We start from the raw sequence: 19865 nt of genomic DNA on the forward strand, positions 1-19865 counted from the left end.
CTCCACTAACAAGATGCCCTAGTAGGTTAAGCTCATGGTAACCGATGTATAAATCGTTACCGATTCCGACCCCGAAAATCGTGTTTTCTAAGCTTCTGAAATAGTAATTCTAAATCCTGGAAATCCTGTGGAAAGTTATATGCGCTACTGACAAGATCATCTGCTAAGGTTGTAATCCGATCGGTTAGTCCCTCTAAAATCATACTGACAATTTGGGAGCTCGTCTTGTGCCCGATTGTGCACCTCAAAAATTCGTATGATTTTCTGTTATGATTGAGCTCGAAGGTCATATATTTCCGGCCCTTAGGACGCAGCGAAATTTGAAAGTATGAATTGAGATCAACGGTTGTTATGAAGGTTTTCCTCTTTATAGATTTAGAACATCATCTGTTGATTGAAATTTTGCCGATAAATACCTGATATAACTGTTACTCTTCTGCAGATTAAGAAGTATCCGGAATTCATGCGTATTAGGTTTCCTGAACACCAAAAGTGGAGAGCAATCCCCGTAAATATTCCGCCAGCGGGTCGCCGTAAGCCATCGACGTGCAAATGGCGAGCCACCTGCTCAATTACACTAATTACGTCTCCGTCCCGCCGGCTGGATATCCCCCATAATCATGCTGCTTCCCCGCCTTCAGCCGATACCCAGCGGCTGAAATCCCCCACTTATTTCCCCATGTGCAAGACGTAATAAGATCTGCGTGAAACCACGACGAATTGCCCCCCCCAAATTTCTATTCATACCGCCTTTAATCATCTACTCTCAATTTGCCAACAACGTACTGGCACTTAAGCGAAACCTATATACCAATACATGGTTAAAATGCAAAAATTTAACACCATTTTTCAAGATTTCCATTCCCATCCGGGGATGAGTAGGCTGTAGAAGGCAATACCTTCCAAGCATACCTCACGTATCTCGTAATTGTCAGTGATAATTTAGTTTTGGAGTTGATGTTTGCAATGAGCGAAACTTTAGGCAGAACATTTGTAATTCTGCCAAATAACAAATAACGTAACATATTCTGCTGTAATCGTTCACAAAAGTAGTTTTGTAAGCCTACGAACTGTCTGAAAATAAAAACATGAGTACAGTGCTGCAAACTGTTGCTCTTATTTCCTATGTCAGCAGAAGTTACCGTGTTCTTTTCTGTTCATATAAAAACCAGAAAAATGGCATTCACCACCAAAAGAGTTAAGAATTGTAGGTGATGCAAAGCCGAATCATTCCCGCCACACGAAGGTAAGCAGGAACAATCGCCATGATCAGCGTATAGTATCCGTCGCAGTACTGCGTTCGCGGGTTCCCCGGCAAAACCGTTATCGGTACACTAGTGGTTGCAGCTACTCCACGGACTTGATGTTCCGCCTCGTTCCCGCTCAGAAACCCTTATATATCCACATAGTAGCGATCGGCAGCACGATGTGCGGCGGACAATTGCTCATGGGGAATATTCTTATTGTCTTTGGACATAATTATTTTTGCCTTGATAAGCTCTTGAATCTGTTTGTCTACCTGATTCCTGATATGTAATGGAATTGATGGGGAACGGTCGTGAAATACAGCAGACTTAGATATAATAATTTTATAAACGTATCATCTAAAATATCCGATGTCGTAAGGGGCATGCTTAAAAAGCCCCTATACTTGAAAATAGTTAATAAACTGCTTGTTTTCGCTTTTGTCTAAGTTGGGGTTCACGTCAAAGAGTTCTTTATTGAAAAGTTTCTCTGTGTATTTTAAACGTTCTTCAGTTTCATCTTTTGTCTTAAACTGGTACGTTTTTCTTAGAAAATTTGGTTCTTCTAAGGCGTTAATTAGATATGTCGTGCCCTCCTGAAGAACCGCCACTCGAGTATTATTCTTTAAAGTGACGCTGTTACTATTAGGTTTTGAAATTAAAATCGTCATTTTGTCTGCTACTATCTTTTGGTCGAGAGCATTTAACCTATTTCTCTCGAGCACCCCAGGAAGCAATGGTATATACAAGAAATAAGCGTAAGCTTATTCTTTTCCCTGCCACTTGAATGAACGTATACGAGCGTGGAGGTAAAGTTATTTGCTTAGTTACGTATAAGCAGTTGTCGTCTGTCAGCAATATATTCTGAGTTGTAAAAGCTGACAGCGTATTTTCTTTGATCTCAGCTGGTAGTCGTGGTTTCCGTGCAAGTTTAAAGACAGAAATTATATTCTTAAGGTGATGGTGGAATGCGAACGTTGTAGAAATTCAATTCCTATAATTATTGGCATTGTCCGAAGTCGAAGTAATGAGTAAATGTTGTTTGACCTATTTTAAATTTCATCCGTGCTAATTGATTTTAAAAAAAATATTATTTCCGAAACCCCATTTGCTATTGTCTGCAATGGAATTAGACTTGTCTCAGTCGACAAGGTATCGGCTGGCCAGAGCAATATCGTGCTACCGGTGCCAATTATTGCATTCTGAGGACCTGATATAATTTTTATTGTTAAATGTAACCTATTATTTTCGTCTTCTAGGGCAATGTTTTCCTGCCAATTGTCCTGATTGTTCTTCTAGCACAGGAATTTCGTAATTTATGCTATTATGTTTGTTAGTTTCTCTCTGGTGTTCATGTTCCGGATGATGGTGGCTGTCGACGCGCTAACCCATTGCGGCCTCTCTTATACTTCCAACGTGCAAAAAAAAAAAAAAATCATCTACTTCCACGGTTGTTTGGGGTCGTTCTAATTGGACGTTTTTAAAAAGAGCACTTTCTTGATTTCGACTCTTGGAAGAGAGAGGAGGGAAAATGTTCTAGAACGTTGCCTCTTTTAGCTTCATGTTATTGAGACATGTATTATTTTGGTATAAAATAATGAATTCAGCAATTTTTGTTTCAATTTGGTACTATTTTTCAGCCCCCTCCAGACCTAGAGCTGTGGCAACACTGCTTACTACTCATTCAACGTAACAATATCCGGCGTGCATGTATCTGCACGGATTCCTACAGTGTGTTACAAGCACTTTCTTCTCTTCATTGGACAATTAAATCTACTTGGACAGTACTAAACGTAAAATCCATTTATCGAAAATTAATTGAAATGGGTCATATCATAGATTTTATCCACGTCCTAAGTCATGTTGACATAAAACCGAATGAATTTGTCGACGATTTATCCAAACTTAACTCTGGTATTTCAGCCAATATAATATTATCACCTCTCAATTCTTTATTTTACATTGACTAGATAATCTCGGAGCAAACAGTCCTTTGGAAACATAAAATCAGAAGTGGACCAGGAACGTATTATTGGTAAACTAACCATTTGCAATCACCCAGCTGGAATGCACTGCACACTTGGTCACGGTCAAAAATCATATTATATTATAGACTTCGTTTCAACACTGCAATTACTCCATATCTTCCTGATTTATACTATTTCCTTACATTTTCAAGGATTTCGGGAGACGATTACATACTTTACAGGGGCTTCACCCATGGAATATCCTCCCCCCTTAGAAATCTATTGCGGACGCTCATGGCCTACACTGTGATGTGATCTCGTGTCATAGTTGTAGAACTCATAACTATATGCTACTTCCGAGTTAATTGATGTCACTACAATACCTTGTCTGCTTTGTTTCCAGTTTTACGTTCCTTGTCAGTTGCTAGCACCGAGGTTCACAGCTAAAAGTGACAACCCAGCTACAACTCGGGTTTTATTCGCTTATAGCTCCCAGGGTGATTTGAACCCTTCAATAAATAGTTCGTATATTCTAAAATAGCCAACGTGAGATAGAGATATACGGCCATGCGTTGGCTATTTCCACTTTCCCGGTGATGAAGTTGTTAACTATCTTCATTAAAATCATTTGGAAATTTGTCATGGTTTTGGATGTCTTACCGTACTCCATATTACCTTAAGCTACAATGTTACAACACAGCAAAATTATTATTATTATTATTATTATTATTATTATTATTATTATTATTATTATTATTATTATTATTATTATTATTATTAAATGATCTAGTTGAAAGGTAGTTATTCTGAAGCAATGATATTAATGGAATAGCTACTGTATCTTATTCTTTCTTGACTACGGAAAGTTGTGTTTTTACTGTGCAAGTAAAATGTTTATTCAATGTAAAAAACTGAGGGGCGAAAATTGTTTTGTGTTTATCAAAGGAAAATAAACAGCTGCATATGAAACGATAGTATAGCTTTAAATATTCGTCTCATTCTAGATGCTGACTTCGAAAAAGAGGACAGTGCCCAAAGGCTGTTGGGCACACGAAATGTATCATTGATAATGGTCATGAATTGCGGAATTTGCTTACGGGAAACGCATTCCCCTTGCTCCTTCCCTTGAAGAAGACGATATTGTCTCCCCGTTTCTCGCGAATGATCGTAAGCTATAGTTATCTCTTCATGTGATGAAAGCTCGCCTTCTCATTGATCGATTCTTCTTTTGTTGTAATCTTGGGCTTATCTGCTTCTATTATCTTACAGCGTTGCCAATGTGTGTGTAATTGCACAAAATGTGTGCAATTTTCGCCTGTTTGTGCATTTTGTGTGTAATACCAATTTGTGTGCATTTTGTGTGTAATTCGGCACAATTAAAAATTTTGATTATTGATGACTTTTACGAAGTTCCTTTCATTCAAATAATCATTATTTCCACCATTTTTTTCTGAAAATTGCCTTCTAAAAACTACGAGCTCCAAAGCCTGACTCTAGGCCAGCGCAATAAAACCACAGAGAAAATAACAAGTTTTTTGTTATTTATTGTTAATCTCTTGTTATTTTTTCTACAGTATGATAAATCTATCTTGCTTCCTTGGCACCTCACTTCTTGTTTTTCAGAGGCGGGTGTCATGATATCCCCAAGCAAAGACACTTTGTTCAAGCAAGCAATGTGAATGAATGTTGACCCTTAATGTTGGCCAAAACATGAGGCGGAGGTGATAAGAAGTCTTGTCTTCTCACCACTTGTAAAGAAAATGCCATTTTGCAAAGAGATGAACGACAGAGTGTCCGATGTCCAATTAAAAACATTAAGTACGTTGAAAGCAATGGCGCAGACTTTTCAAGATTTATGTGGATGCATATCAATGGCGGGTCATATTAGCCTATATGTTTTCAGGGGAGTCTCGATATTTGATTGATTTACTTTGAGTTAAAATATTTTATGAACATTGTCATAAAGGTCTGTGCTGTGAGAAAGTAAAATATATCGATACTATAAGGATAAATTGGGACTGCCCTAGCTCAGTCGCTAACACGACTGATTTAAACGCAAGAGAAAACTGGTTCAAACCCGGTTTCAAGCTAAAAATCTTGTGGGTGCGCCGCACCCACAAGATTATTTATGTGAGTGTAGAAGCCCTGGAGCACCCACGTAGTCGGCGCGCATGGTTGAAAGTAAAATGAAAGTGACAATGGGCGGGAAGGTTACGCTTTTACAACAACAATAATAATAATAATAATAATAATAATAATAATAATAATAATAATAATAATAATAATAATAATAATAATAATAATAATAATAATAAGTAAATCAAGCTCTGAATCCCTGAACCATGGCTGGTCAATGTACACTCATGTCCAAAATGATTGTCGCATACCTATAACGGTCGTGTTGTTCGAATATATTTGGATAATAAACTCGCAATGTACTTCTAGTACTGTTACTATGTGTATAATCGGGAAATGTATTCTTATGCTAAATTTCATAGAAAAAAATTATAAATACGAAAATTAGATTGAGTACATCAAAATGTTGCTAAATGGACAAGAAAAGTTTCTTTCGTTATATTGTTCTATTTACAGATCTTTTGACATGAAATTTACCACATACATGTCTCTGCCGATTATACACATAGTAAGAGTGTTAAATGTACCCTGCGATATCATAATCCAAATATATTCGCACAATAAGCCTATTATAGATATGTGACAATCATTTTGGACATGAGTGTACGTATAGGTATGTACGTCATAAGACATAATATATATATCTTAACATATATGTGCAGACAACATTACACAATATATAACTCTCTCTCTCTCTCTCTCTCTCTCTCTCTCTATATATATATATATATATATATATATATATATATATATATATATATATATATATATATATATAGGTAGTTATATATTGTGTAATGTTGTCTGCACTGTCTTCCAGCTTGTGTGTAAAATTGTGCAATTTGGACGGAAGGCGTGTGTAATTCTGCTTGCCGTGTCTGGCAACACTGATTATCTAGAATGTTCCTGAAGTGAGTACGAGAGGTTAACTTCAAGGAGAGTTTAAATAGTGTTAATCTTTGTTTGAGAATTTGAGAAAGCGCTTTACACGATCCAACTAATTTATCATCCAACTTTTTTATTCGAGTATCTTATCTGAATCTGAATTACGGGTACACAATCAATTACGTGTCAAAGACAGGGACGTAGCCAAGGAAGGCCCAGGGCGTCAGTACCCCCCTCCGAAATTTATGGAACTTGTTAAAATAAGGCCTAAATTCCAGTCTCCTTCCAAACTTTTCCGGAGGAGGACCTCCTCGAAATGAACTTCTAGCCAACGGACCCCCCCGAAACCAGATCCCGCTACGTCCTTAGTTAAAGATCATAATATGTTCTGCAATTATTTAAGAATGTACTAAAAATCAGTGAATTTGTTATTATTCATTGTTTTCTTCTTGGAACCCATCTTCTGGAGGAGAGCCGCGGTGGCTCAGTGGTAGAACATTGACATCTGGTGCTTGCGGTCTCGAGTTCGATCCCAGGCCCCGCCAAGTGAAATTTGTGGTGGACAAACACCGTGTTCGTGGGTTTTCTCGGGGTTCTCCCGTTTCCTCCCACTTTCTTCATTCCACCAAATCATTCATTACTCATCATCACTGTCTCCTTTAGCCTAAGTGGCATAAGCGTGGGACGTAAAACTCAAAGATTTCATTTCAAACATTTTCCATCTTCTGGAGGAAATTGGGCTCGGTGCTTATAACACAGCTGCATGCAAGAGTAGTTAAATTTGCACGAACACTGTAGGGTGGCCCCGCGAGGCGTAGTCGCTAACGCTCTCACCTTTAGTGCGAGTTGTCCCGGGTTCGATTCCCAGTGTGATCACTCGGTCGGAAAGATGTAACAGCTTTTCCAGGCCAGCCATCCTGAGTTCTCATGCGTTTTCCTCACTCCCCCCAGGCAAATGCCGGGATGGTATCTCACATATAGGTCCCAGGCTCCTTCCTTCCCTACCCATTCCTTTCTTCCTTCCCCTTCCTCGGATTGTGTGATCGCCGAGGGACGTCATCCTTCAATCGTGACGGGCTTAGGGCCGTAGATACCGGAGTGCTCATAAATTGCATCAATTGAATCAACGAACACTATACGGGCCACACAAACGTGGTTCAAAAAAGCCTTCGAAATTTACATAAACCAGTAGGGGTTTCGATAATCCTGAAGAACAGTTCCTCAACCAACGTCGCGCCTAGCACTTTTGTAGACACGCTTTAAAAAGTGAATTGTTCAGATCATTTTTGTTCTTAATAATTAGAATAGTTCGAAAAACATGAATTCACTTTATGAAGCTCTCATGCATAGAATATAGGGAAGAGGGGGTTGGAAGTTGGTATGAGGAACTGTTCTTAAGGATTTCTGGAGTTGCTACTCATGCAAGCACAGAAGTGAACCCAATAAAAAGCTTTACCTTGTACATGCATTTTTTTTAGCTTCAGGTGCAACAATATTACATTATTTACACACTTATTAATTCCTTATGCATGTATTTTCCTACCGTGTGATTATATGTCATTACAGTACATCTGTATATTTTGTTTTTAAACAACATTTAACTTTATACCTATATAAACGGCCTCTTTCGCGTATGCAACTAGCATTTCACTACTCCTTGGTTGGGTAAATAAATGAAAGGGCGTTGCAAAAAAGTAAATTGATGAATTAAGTTTGTAGACGTTATTTTCAGTCTTAAGGTGTTGTTTAGAGAGAACATCAGTCTCCTTTCATTTTTAAGACTTTCAAAAAGATTATCCTACCTCCCCTTTGCGTAGTGGCTAGCACGCGCATCTTTGGGGCACGTTGTCCAGGGTTTCATTCCCGGTGGGGGCACTCTTGGAACATACTGGTTTGGAGCCCAACTTTAAATCGTAGGTGCCTTACTATATAACCCCGCTGTTGAAATAGGACGTTAATTCAATCAAACAGAAATATTCTGTTCGAGATAGTGATAGTTAACAGTGTCCACTATGCGATTAGGTTTTAGGTTTTAACTCTATTCACTATGACTCTGGAAATTATCAGAAAACTTAAATAAAAGACTTCTGACCAGAGTAGTACACTTTTGTCAATACGGTATCGAAACTGTAACACATTATTTTAGTTTTTGTAATAAAAGTGTATTACTCTGGTCAGAAGTCTTTTATTTAAGTTTTAGCTTTTAACAGTTTGTTCAAAGATTTACGTCCTGTGTCAGCAGCTGGGCTATTAAGAACGGGAGCTATAGTATAAAGCGGACTCCAAACTATTGCACTCAAAGTACCCTTATCGGGAATTAAACCCAGAACCACGCACACCAAAAATGAGCGTGCTAGCCATCGATTAAGTGGAGGCTTAGCTTTTGAAGCATAAGAAAGATATTAAAAATGCCGTATACTGTGTGCAGAATAATTTTGTTTTTATGTCAAATTTTAATGCGTATGTCAGCGAACTGGTGACATTATTTCGTGTGCGTAGTCCTAGTTATATCCCTATTTAGTTATTATAACAGTTATGTTAAGTGTTAATGGGTTTACATGGTCGATATGAAGCAGTTTTAGAACCCTGAAAAAATACTTAGTGAAATACTATTTCAGTTGTTAACCAATTAGTCTATTTTGTAAGAAATAGAGAATGGCCCGTTTAGATTGCCTTGCCCTTACATGGCGGCGTCCATGGATTTTTCCAACCGATAAATATGCTATAGGTACTTTATTAGAATCAAATTTTATTTTATATAAATGTCTCGAGACACTTCTTCATGTGTCGATCTTATATTTTTTTTATTTTCCAGATCAAGAGAACAATCCTGTCTTATTTTATTCCACGCAAGAAGGGAAATACTGGAGACGAAGCTGGCACTTCTTCAAGATCAGATTTCTTTGTAGATGAAGCTGGTTCTTTTTCAAGATCAGACTTCGCTGGAGATGAAGCTGGCCCCTCTTCTAGATCAGATTTCGCTGGAGATGAAGCTGGCTCTTTTTCAAGATCAGACTTCGCTGGAGATGAAGCTGGCCCTTCTTCAAGATCAGACTTCGCTGGAGATGAAGCTGGCCCTTCTTCAGGATCAGACTTCGCTGGAAATGAAGCTGGCACTTCTTCAAGATCAGACTTTACGTGTGATGAACCAGTCATTTCTCCAAGATCAGGCTTTTCGTGTGATGAAATTGTCACTTCTACAAGTTCGGACTTCGCTGGTGATGATTCTGGCACTTCTACAATGGAACTCACTCACGGTGAATGTAGCTTCTCCGCAAGATCAGAAGCTACTAGGGTTGGTGATACACCCATTTATGACGTGCCTTGTTCACTTTCTATCGGAATCAGAGAACACGTTCATTCTTCAGTAAACGATGTATCAAATTTCATTAACGTTCATTAACAATATGGAAACATTGGACAAATTGAAGCATCTTTGGACACCATCTTCGGGCTACCAGTTTCCGACTGAAGATTCTAGGGGTTTTAAGCGCCATTTTCAAAGCAAATGGATGGAAGAGGATAAGTGGCTTGCCTACTCGAAAATAAAAAGTGGACTGTATTGTAAAAGTTGTGATTTTTTTTTAGATAAAGGAAACGTTGGTAAGGGTTCTCATCAAAAAGTTGTCATCTTCATATCCAAGCCCTTTTACAATTTGAAAAAAGCTTTAGAGTCATTTAGAAATCATCAATGTCTGCAGTGCCGTAAAGATGCAGTTCTCACTGAAAGGAATTTTAGACTTCGCAGAAAAGAAGAAAGTACCAATCGACCAAGTACTAGATGTAAAAAGGAAGAAAGTTATTGAAGATAATCGACTGATGTTGAATGGGATAGTGGAGACAGTGAGACTATGTGTCATGCAAAACATTCTTCTACGAGGATATTCCGATGCAGGACGTATATTCCTCATCACACCTGTCAATAACGATGGGAATTTCCGCAGCGTTTTAAGATATCGGGTTAAGGGAGGTGACCTACTACTCAGAGAACAAGTCGAGAACAGTGCAAAAAACTCAATGTACACAAGTCCAAGAATACAAATGCATTCATAGAGTCTTTTTGGAGCCTAATTCAAAAGAAGATTATATAATTAGTGTGTCAGAGCCCTTTTTAACAGTGTTAGCTGATGAAACAACAGACATTTCTCAAGTTGAACAATTTTCATTGTGCCTCAGATATATTACTGAATCCAAACCTTTTGCTATAAAAGAGGACGTTTATTTTGTGCCTGTTTGCGATGTCACGGGTCAAGGTTTAGTGAAAACATTGCAAGAAAACTCATAGAACACATAGATTTAACCTATATGAGAGGTCAAGGCTATGATGGAGCATCTACCATGACAGGCGAATTCAGAGGTGTCCAAGCTATTTTAAAGAAATCCTTTCCAAAAGTAATATACACCAATTGTATGAGTCATTGCTTAAATATGTGTATATCTGATACGTTTAAAGTTCAGGCTGTTCGAAATGCTACGGGCGTAATATCAGAGACGTGTTCATTTTTTCGAGCCAGTGCAAAACGTACCTCAATTTTAACACAAAAAATTAAAGAATTGAAACCAGACTGTGATAATACAAAAACGAAAACACATTGTAAAACGAGATGGTGTGATAGGCATGATTCTATATTACTTTTTAAAGAAATGCTTATAACAATTGTTTCAGCTCTTGAGTGCGCTAACCAACTATCTGGTGAACATTCGAAGAAAGCATTATTAATTTTAAATAGCGTTGGAATACCGTCCTTCATTCCAGCTCTGATTGTCACATCAAAATTGTTGGGACTGACCAACAATCTTTCAAAATACCTTCAAACGAAAGGCATCGATTTATGTAGTGCATTAGAAAAAGTCAAAATGCCAAGAGAAGTTATACATGATTTGGCACAAAATGCTGATTCTGAGTTTTACAAACTGTTCAAAGATTCTCTGGAACTTGCAGCTCATACAAATGTTGAAATAACAATTCCAAGAACAGTTTGTCTCCAAAAGTATCGAGCCAATCCACCTTGTAAAGAACCGGAAACATATTATAGAATGACACTTTTTATACCATGCTTAGACGACATGATTTCTTCTCTAGATGAAAGGTACTTAGTTTACCAGGATACTGTGTCATCTCTTCTGCATCTCATACCAACTAACTGTGATGTGCCATTTGATAAAGTTCGACAAGCATGTGAATTCTATAGAGACGACTTGACTGACTCTTACGATGAAATACTTTTGGGAGAGTGGGATTTATGGAGACAAAAGTGGAAATCAGAAAAAAAAACCTGAAAGTGTTCTCGCCGCATTACACGAATGCGATGAAAATGTTTTCCCAAATATTAGCATACTATTAAAAATACTTGATGTACTTCGTGTTTCTACAGCTTCAGTTGAACGAAGCTTTTCGAAACTAAAATGAATTAAATCGTATTTGAGGAGCACAACAAGTGAAAATAGATGGAATGGAATTGCGTTACTCTCTATTCATAGGGACTTGGCTTTAGAAATCACAAATGATCATGTCATCGTCCATTTTGCTGTATCTGGGAACGCAAGACGTTTGCAATTCGCTCTATAAAATCAAAGTATAAATTACGAGTATTTTATATAAAATGTTATTGTTTTCTACAGTCCTCTTCCTACAAGAGCTCACATTATCTATTACAATACTTTGACCAATTGCCTTCATTATATACACTGCTATAGATATAGAAATAAATTATACTAATAGAAAGAGAATTTTCTTTAAATAATAAAAAAAAACTTTTGTTTTAGATTAAGCTCGGTATTGTAGTAAAATAATTTAACTTTTAAGTGCATAGTTCTTTTTGGTAGATAAATGTTAAATGGAATTATCAATTTACAAAGTTACTTTTTTGTGAGACATCGATGTTCTCGTTCTGAATGAATGTAGCAAATATGCCGAATATACTAAATATTTTATTGTTAAGGTTACTTGGTTTCTGTCCTAAATTAAAAAAAAAGTTGCACATCAACAGGTAAAAATATTTTCAGGGGGATTCATCTAAGCTGCAACTAAAGTAGCAAATGTAATATTATACTAATTGCCATTAAAATTATTCTAATTTTGTAAAAAAAAGAGCCCGAAAACATTTCTCTGTATGTCTCTGCTCACCAGGAATGTGTGTCATCTCTCCCGCAATTGGTTCCAACCTACTGTGTTATGTTATTTGACAAAAGTTCATTTAGCTACTGTATGTACTATAGTCTACGCAACTGATTTCGGCAGCCCCGAAAATAAATCCTGCGTAAGCTACTGGTCTCATGTTATATTTTTTAAAATTTTTATGGAGGAAATGTTTTCAGTAATTTTTTAAAAATTTTGGGGGCTCTCTTGGTCACGGAGTCCTGAAGCAAGAAACTCAACTCAACTCATTTTTTTTTTCAAAAAAGAGGAAACTATTTATACGTTCAGAGGAAAATCACAGAAGGAATTACTATGTTGTATGTAAGTAGCTTTCTTATGTATTTTACAAAGCGTGTTAAGGGCATCATAAGTGGCCTTTTGCAGATGCAAATTTAAGTAAGTTTTCTTTCCGTTCCTCCAAAAATGCTTAAAGAAAATAAATAAAATTCATTCATTCGTACCTTACTTTAAAAGGATTTACTTAAGTAAGATTTTTCTAGAGACTGTGTGGTTCAGCGTGAAATAAGTGTTTTGTAGTCCGTGGTCTTGGCTTGTGTGAAATAAATACAATATACTATACATTTGTTTTGAGTTGTGCGTACTAGTAGTATGCAGTACGTATATGTTGGGGAGGAACAGCACATACATGTGCATGGGCTCCTTAGAAAGTACTTCCCGGTAGGCCTCTGTATTGCAGTACGAGCCTGGCTTCATCCATATTAATTGGAATTCCTCCTAAAAGAGTAATAATTGATTTAAAATGACAATGTGTGTGGAACCTAATATTTCAAAATATCAAAATCTTCAAAATTATATATTTAAAGAATTAGTCTGACATATTAGTCTACTTAAAAGTCTAAACATCTTGTTTTGAAAAGTATATCTCTTGTGTCAGGAGATTTATTGACAGTAGGAAAGCTTGTACCCTCTCCCCAAAATGCATTTGTTTTAGAAGCAAGAAGATGCTAGGGTTTCGAAAGTCCGCCCTTTTAATCCCTGCACTTGGTATGTTCTCAGACTTCACATAACAATTAATAATGGTTTTCAAAAGTACAGTAATATTTGTGCTCAACATTAACATCTGGGATCTTAACTCTGCATCTGTCTGTTTAATTTGGAAAATATACGTAACATAGAATAAAGAAATTGTTGACTTGAGTCGATTTTGAGTTATCGTCCCGTTCAGCAGCGGAGCTATATGAGACGTGGTATGAGTCCATGATTTAAGATCCATGGGATTTATTTTGTAGTTGCTGGTGTATATATAACTGAATAATATTCAAGTGACAGAAACATACACGATTTACTTTTATTATATTTTCAGTCGTGTAAAACAAACTGTCTCTTTTTACAGGTTCAACGTATATTTAAAGTAACAAGTTTTATAAACAGAATATCCACTTAAAAGGAACAAACAATATCTCCTTTGTTATTATTTTATGCAAAAACAATGAAGTTCCACTGCTGAAATTTACTTTCCTCCTTTGAAGCTAAGGAAATAAATATTACCCGTCTTAATTGTTGTATGCAACCATCCAGTGGCGGCGATTGGACGTTAAAAGTGGGGGGGCAAGACATGATCTGAATATTTGTATATCAATCTTAGTTTTCCTGGGTGTTACTAACACTTTGTTTGACGAGAGGTTGTATAACTCACAGGATACTATCTTTTTCGGTTAAAATGCCGTATATCGTATTTCATATTTTATTAAGTAAATTGACAAAAGCAACGGAGGTAGATGCTAGCCCTTTGTACTCTTAAAACAACGAAAGCGTAAGAAGAGATTTGATTCCTTGCTCATGAACATCTTAAAATTCTGTCTGGGAAATTGTGTAATCAGATTATTTAATAACAAATTTAATGTTACAAATCAAATAAATAGAAAGGATAATACTTGTATTAATCATAGCAATGAATAACGAGTCAGTCTTGTTTTGTAGAAGTTATATTGAAACTGGGGATTAATGAGCAACTTAATTTTTAATTCCACAGATGCTATTAAATGTATGTTATTACTCTTACAAAATGAAAGACAGTAAATACTACAAACATATGCTACCACATTTAAAGAAATATTTGCTTTTGCAGCTTCCCAAAACGTGTTCGTTGCCATTAGGGGCAGTTTTCACTTTCTTGGAACATATCAAAACACAATATTTAAAATCACTTCACACTCCACTTATACAATATAATCCTAAAACCTAGAATTATCTTGAATTCACTAAATCTAATTGTATATACACTCGTACACCCCTAAACACACAATTTCACTCGTATATTAGGCCTACACTACAAAACAATGGAAAAGGTAGAAGCTGTTTCTTAATACGCTCTTTTTAATCAATCTTCATTACTTTAGAAAGAAGAAAAGAGATTTTAGGAACTGTCAATTTTTGTGCAATTTCGTTTCCTGACAAAATTGAAAAATGAATTTAGTAGGTTTTGCTTCTAAACCCCTAAATTGAAAGTATGCTGGAATTGTTGTGCTCCAATAGGTTAATTTTTGGGTTATTTTCCGTGGCCTGTAGCTTTCTTAACTTCAGGGAAGGCAACCAATGCGCAGTCATGCAACGGCAAATACTATATGCCACCATTTTTTCCTATGAAACAGTAATACATACAAAAACTTTACATTTCCAAATGAAACTATATACATTAATGTGCTACTTCAAAAAAGTGGGGGGCAACTGCCCCCCTTTGCCCCCCCTAATCGCCGCCCATGCAAACATCAATACATTAAGAAAGGTTTCTTCTAGATTTAATCGAAAAAAGAATAATTTTTACCAATGTGACTTCTCTTAGAAGCCACCTCAGGAAAAAAAGAGAATCTTCTACACATGTCTCCAAACATGAGAATCTCTCCTTGTACGCTTCCTTCTGTTCGTTTCTAATTATTTCTATCTCCTTTCCAACCGGAAAACACTGCAATAACTTCCTTACTGAATGTAGTTTCACTACTTTCAACAAAAGAAAGACTCACAGTGAAGAAACATACGGAAACTCAGATTTGTTCAATTTCTTGACATGAATGGGTTATATGGGTTCTATGAAAAGAACTAAACTAATAGAATTAGACTCATGAAGAAATCTTAATCAATATAGGTAAACTTTGACTAGGATTCTATGACATTTTTTACGTAAAACAGTTTCGAGTGCACTTTGATACTTATGTAAGTGGTAGATATATGCTCTGTCTCTGAAATATATCACCTAAATCTTCATTGGGAGGGGGTGACTGGAGATATAGAATTATATTCAAGAACAAATGATACTAAATATATGTATGTAAACTATGACTAAGATTCTATGTCCTTTTCTACCTAATGCACTTTTGAGCGCACTTAGATACTCATATATGTGGTACATATTTGGTCTGTCTTTATAATAAGTAATGTAGTTCTTAAATCGGAGGGGGTTTCCGGAGATATTCAATGAGATTCACGATGATGTGTTTATAAATAATGTAAATTATGACTGTTATTCTACGATCCTTACTACCTGATTCACTATCGAGCGCAATTTCATACTCATATATGTGGAATATATATGCTCTGTCTTTGAAATAAGCCGTTTAGTTCTTAATTCGGAGCGGGGTCACCGGAGATATACAATGAGATTCACGAAAAAATGTTAATAAAAATATGTAAATTATGACTAGGATTCTATGACCTTTTCTAAGTGATACACTTTCGAGCGCACTTTAATACTCATATATATATATATATATATATATATATATGTGTGTGTGGTGGGTATTTGCTCTGTCTTTGAAATGTCTTTTAGTTCTTAATTCGGAGAGGATCACCGAAAATATAGAATTAGACTCAGGATGGAATGTTAATAAATATATCTATATTCCGACTAGGATTCTATGGCCTTTTCTACGGGACGTACAATCCAGCGTACTTTGATACCCATATATGTGGTAGATATATGCTCTGTCTTTGAAATAAGTCATGTAGTTAATTAGAAGGGGGTCACTGGAGATATAGAATTAAATTCACGAAGAATTGTTAATAAATATATTTAAATTGTGACTAGGATTTTATGACATTTTCTACCTCATACATTTTCGAGCGCACATTTATTCTCATATATGTGATAGATATGTGCTCTGTATTTGAAATAAGCATTTTTGTTCTTGATTCGGAGGGGTCACTGGAGATATGGAATTAGATTCAGGAAGAAATGATAATAAATATATCTAAATTATGACTAGGATTCTATGACTTTTTTTACCTCATACACTTTTGAGCACACTTGGATACTCATATATGTTGTATATATATGCTCTGTCTTTGAAATAAGTTGGTTTTTAGTTCTTAATTCGGAATTGGGTCACCGGAAATATAGAATGAGATTCACGAAGAAATATTAATAAATATATGTAAATTATGACTGTTATTCTATGCTCCTTTATACTTCATGCACTATCGAGCTAACTTTGATACTCATATATGTTGTATATATATGCTCTGTCTTTGAAATAAGCTTGAGTTCTTAATGCGGAGGGAGGTCACCGGAGATATAGAATGTGATTGACCAAGATATGATAATAAATATATGTAAATTATGACTGTTATTCAATGATCCTTATTACCTGATGCACTTTTGAGAGCACTTTGATACTCATATATGTAGTAGATATAGATGGTGATCAGAAAAATGGAAACACCTAAACGAAATTGCAACTTACCAGATTAATATGGTGTCGGGCCACCTTTCGCCTTCAGAACAGCCTTGAAGCGACGTGGGATGGAGGCATAGAGTTCGTGAATGGTAGCAAGTGGAATTTTACACCATTCCTCGTGCAGGGCATCGGATAGTTCTGTGAGAGAGGATGGAGGTGGAAATCGTAGCCGGAGTCGTGTTTCCAAGACGGACCACAGATGTTCAATTATGTTAAGTTCTGGGGATTGGGCGGGCCAGGGTAGGTGTTGAACTTCTTCCCGATGTTCCTCAAACCACGCTGCAACAACGCCAGCTGTGTGAATGGGTGCATTATCATCCTGGAAGATGGCGTCATTGTCCGGGAATAACATCCGGACCATAGGATGCAAGTGGTCTCCTAAAATTGCGACATGATCGTTATCAGTGATTCGTCCTCTAAGTGTGACCACAGGACCCAATGAAAACCATGATATAGCGCCCACAGCATCACCGAGCCGCCGCCATGTTTCACAATTGGGCAGAGACACTGCAGATCATAAGCTTCTTTGGGCGTTCTCCACACATAAACACGGCCCGTGTTTGGGAATAGGGTAAAGGATGACTCATCCGACCATATCACACGTTTCCAGTCCTCAAAGGTCCAATTTTCATGGCCGCGGCACCATTTGCGGCGTGGGAAAGCGTTATGGTCCCTGTTGAGGGGCTTAGCCCGTGCAACACGACCAAAGTTCATGTCATGTAAGTCGCGGCGGACTGTGATTGTTAAAACAGGGTGGGGGAGGTGCTGATTGAGTTCCTCCGTCACTTGCTCCGCACTGGCATGACGGTTCTGCGTGACAATGCGCTTTAATAGCCGGCGTGACCTGTCACTCACGATTTTCTTCCGCCCACTGTTCCGCTTCCCGGATGTGGTTTTCCCGTGTGTTGTCTAGGCCATCATCACCTTCGACACTGTCCCACGCGACACACCTAACACAGTAGCCACTGCCGTCACACTCACGCCACTCACCAACAATTTGCCCTCTTTGAAAATTTGAGAGGTCGCCCATTTTACACTACCTCTTTCTGCTACAGCCACTGGACACTGCTGTTCCACTGCGCCTGACGTAGTATGGAGACCGACCTAACACACCACTAGCAGAGGTCCGACGCTGCGGGCACCACGACACTCATGATACTCATATATGTGGGAGATGTGTGCTCTGTCTTTGAAATACGTTTTTTAGTTCTTAATTCGGAGGGGAGTCACCGAAGATATAAAATGAGTTTCGCGAAGAAATGTTAATAAATATATGTAAATTATCACTAGTATTCTATGACCATTTCTAACTGGTGCACTTTCGAGTGCACTTTGATACTCGTATATGTGGTAGATTTATGATCTGTGTTTGATATAGGTCATGTAGTTTTTAATTGGAGGCGGTCACTGGAGATATAGAATGAGATTCACGAGGAAATGTTAATAAATACATGTAAATTATAACTGTTATTCAATGATCCTTATTACCTGATGCACTTTTGAGCGCACTTTGATACTGATATGTGTGGCAGATATATGCTCTGCTTTTGAAATAAGTTATGTAGTTCTAAATTCGGAAAGGGATCACTGGAGATATAGTATTAGATTTACGAATAAATGTTAATAAATATATGTAAATTATGTCTAGGATTCTATGACCTTTTCTACCTGATGTACTTTCGAGCACACTTTCATACTCATATGTGTGGTATATATATATATGCTCTGTCTTTGAAATAAGGCGTTTGGTTCTTAATTCGGAGGGGGATAACTGGGCATATAGAATTTGATTCACGAAGAGATGTTAATAAATATATGTAAATTATGCCTAGGATTCTACGATCTTTTCCACCTGATGCACTTTGGAGCGCACATTGATACTCATATATATGACGGAAGTAGGTGGTGGGAAATAGCGTGAACTTCAAAACAAAGCAAAACTATCATATATATCATATATACATAACATACGCTATAGATCCTATGCACAACAAAAGCCAATTACTCGGTAAATGTTATACAGTGTCCACCTCAAACCTTGTTCACGTAGGTGTCAACACTGGTACCAGCGCTCGTGGCGGCAGGTTACAACTCACTAGGGCCTGCACTAAGTGCTCCGAGTGGGCCCTGGACCTCAAACCGTTGCACTGAGGATCAGAACCATAGCAGTCAATTGTGGAAAACTGAAATAACTAACTCCGCTTAGGATTAATAAGGAAATCGAAGTTTGCGCGATCGGAGAAAAGTGAATGGATGTTATAGTGTGCAGTGTGGTGATAGTGATTACGGAAAAGTTGTGTTTTCACACACAGGAGTGTGTAGTGCCTATTTAACTCTGTAATATATAATGAAAGTGTGCAGTAACGATGCTGAGTTCAGTGGTGCTAATATTAACATCCTCTATTAGAAGAACGTAGTAAAGTTTATTTTTAAATTATCAGACAGGAGGAAACCTAATACAGAAATGTTAAAAAATAAAAAAAGAACGAAATAAAAAAGGTGGAGAGCCTATCATACAGGTGAAACCTAAATCCAATGAAGATGACAATACAAAAATAGGTGGGAAGCCTATCATACATGTGGAAGGCCTATCATACAGGTGAAATGTAAATCTAATAAAGATGATTATAATACAAAAAACGTGGAAAGGATATTATATAGGTTGGGAACCAGTCGTACAGGAGAAACATGACTCAATCAGGAAGATGATCATAAAAACGATGTGGAAAACCTATCATACAGGTGGAACCTAGATCAATGAAGATGATGATAAACATACACGAATGGCTGAATATGATAAAAG

General features: G+C 37.1%; 1 protein-coding gene across 1 annotated transcript; it reads left to right on the plus strand.

Moving 5' to 3' along the window:
* The first annotated feature begins 10537 nt into the window (after window positions 1–10537).
* LOC145682957 (zinc finger MYM-type protein 1-like) lies at window positions 10538–11512 on the plus strand. The gene has a single exon (XM_081754318.1). The coding sequence runs from the start codon at window positions 10538–10540 to the stop codon at window positions 11510–11512; it is 975 nt and encodes a 324-aa protein (XP_081610444.1).
* Window positions 11513–19865: the final 8353 nt, after the last annotated feature.

Source organism: Thermobia domestica, chromosome 4 (genome assembly GCF_964235325.1).
Source record: "Thermobia domestica chromosome 4, izTheDome1.hap1.1, whole genome shotgun sequence".
Taxonomy (NCBI): Eukaryota; Metazoa; Arthropoda; class Insecta; order Zygentoma; family Lepismatidae; genus Thermobia; species Thermobia domestica.

Excerpts from the sequence above, each read along its gene's own strand:
- LOC145682957 (XM_081754318.1), top strand. The coding sequence starts at position 10,538 with ATGAGAGGTCAAGGCTATGATGGAGCATCTACCATGACAGGCGAATTC.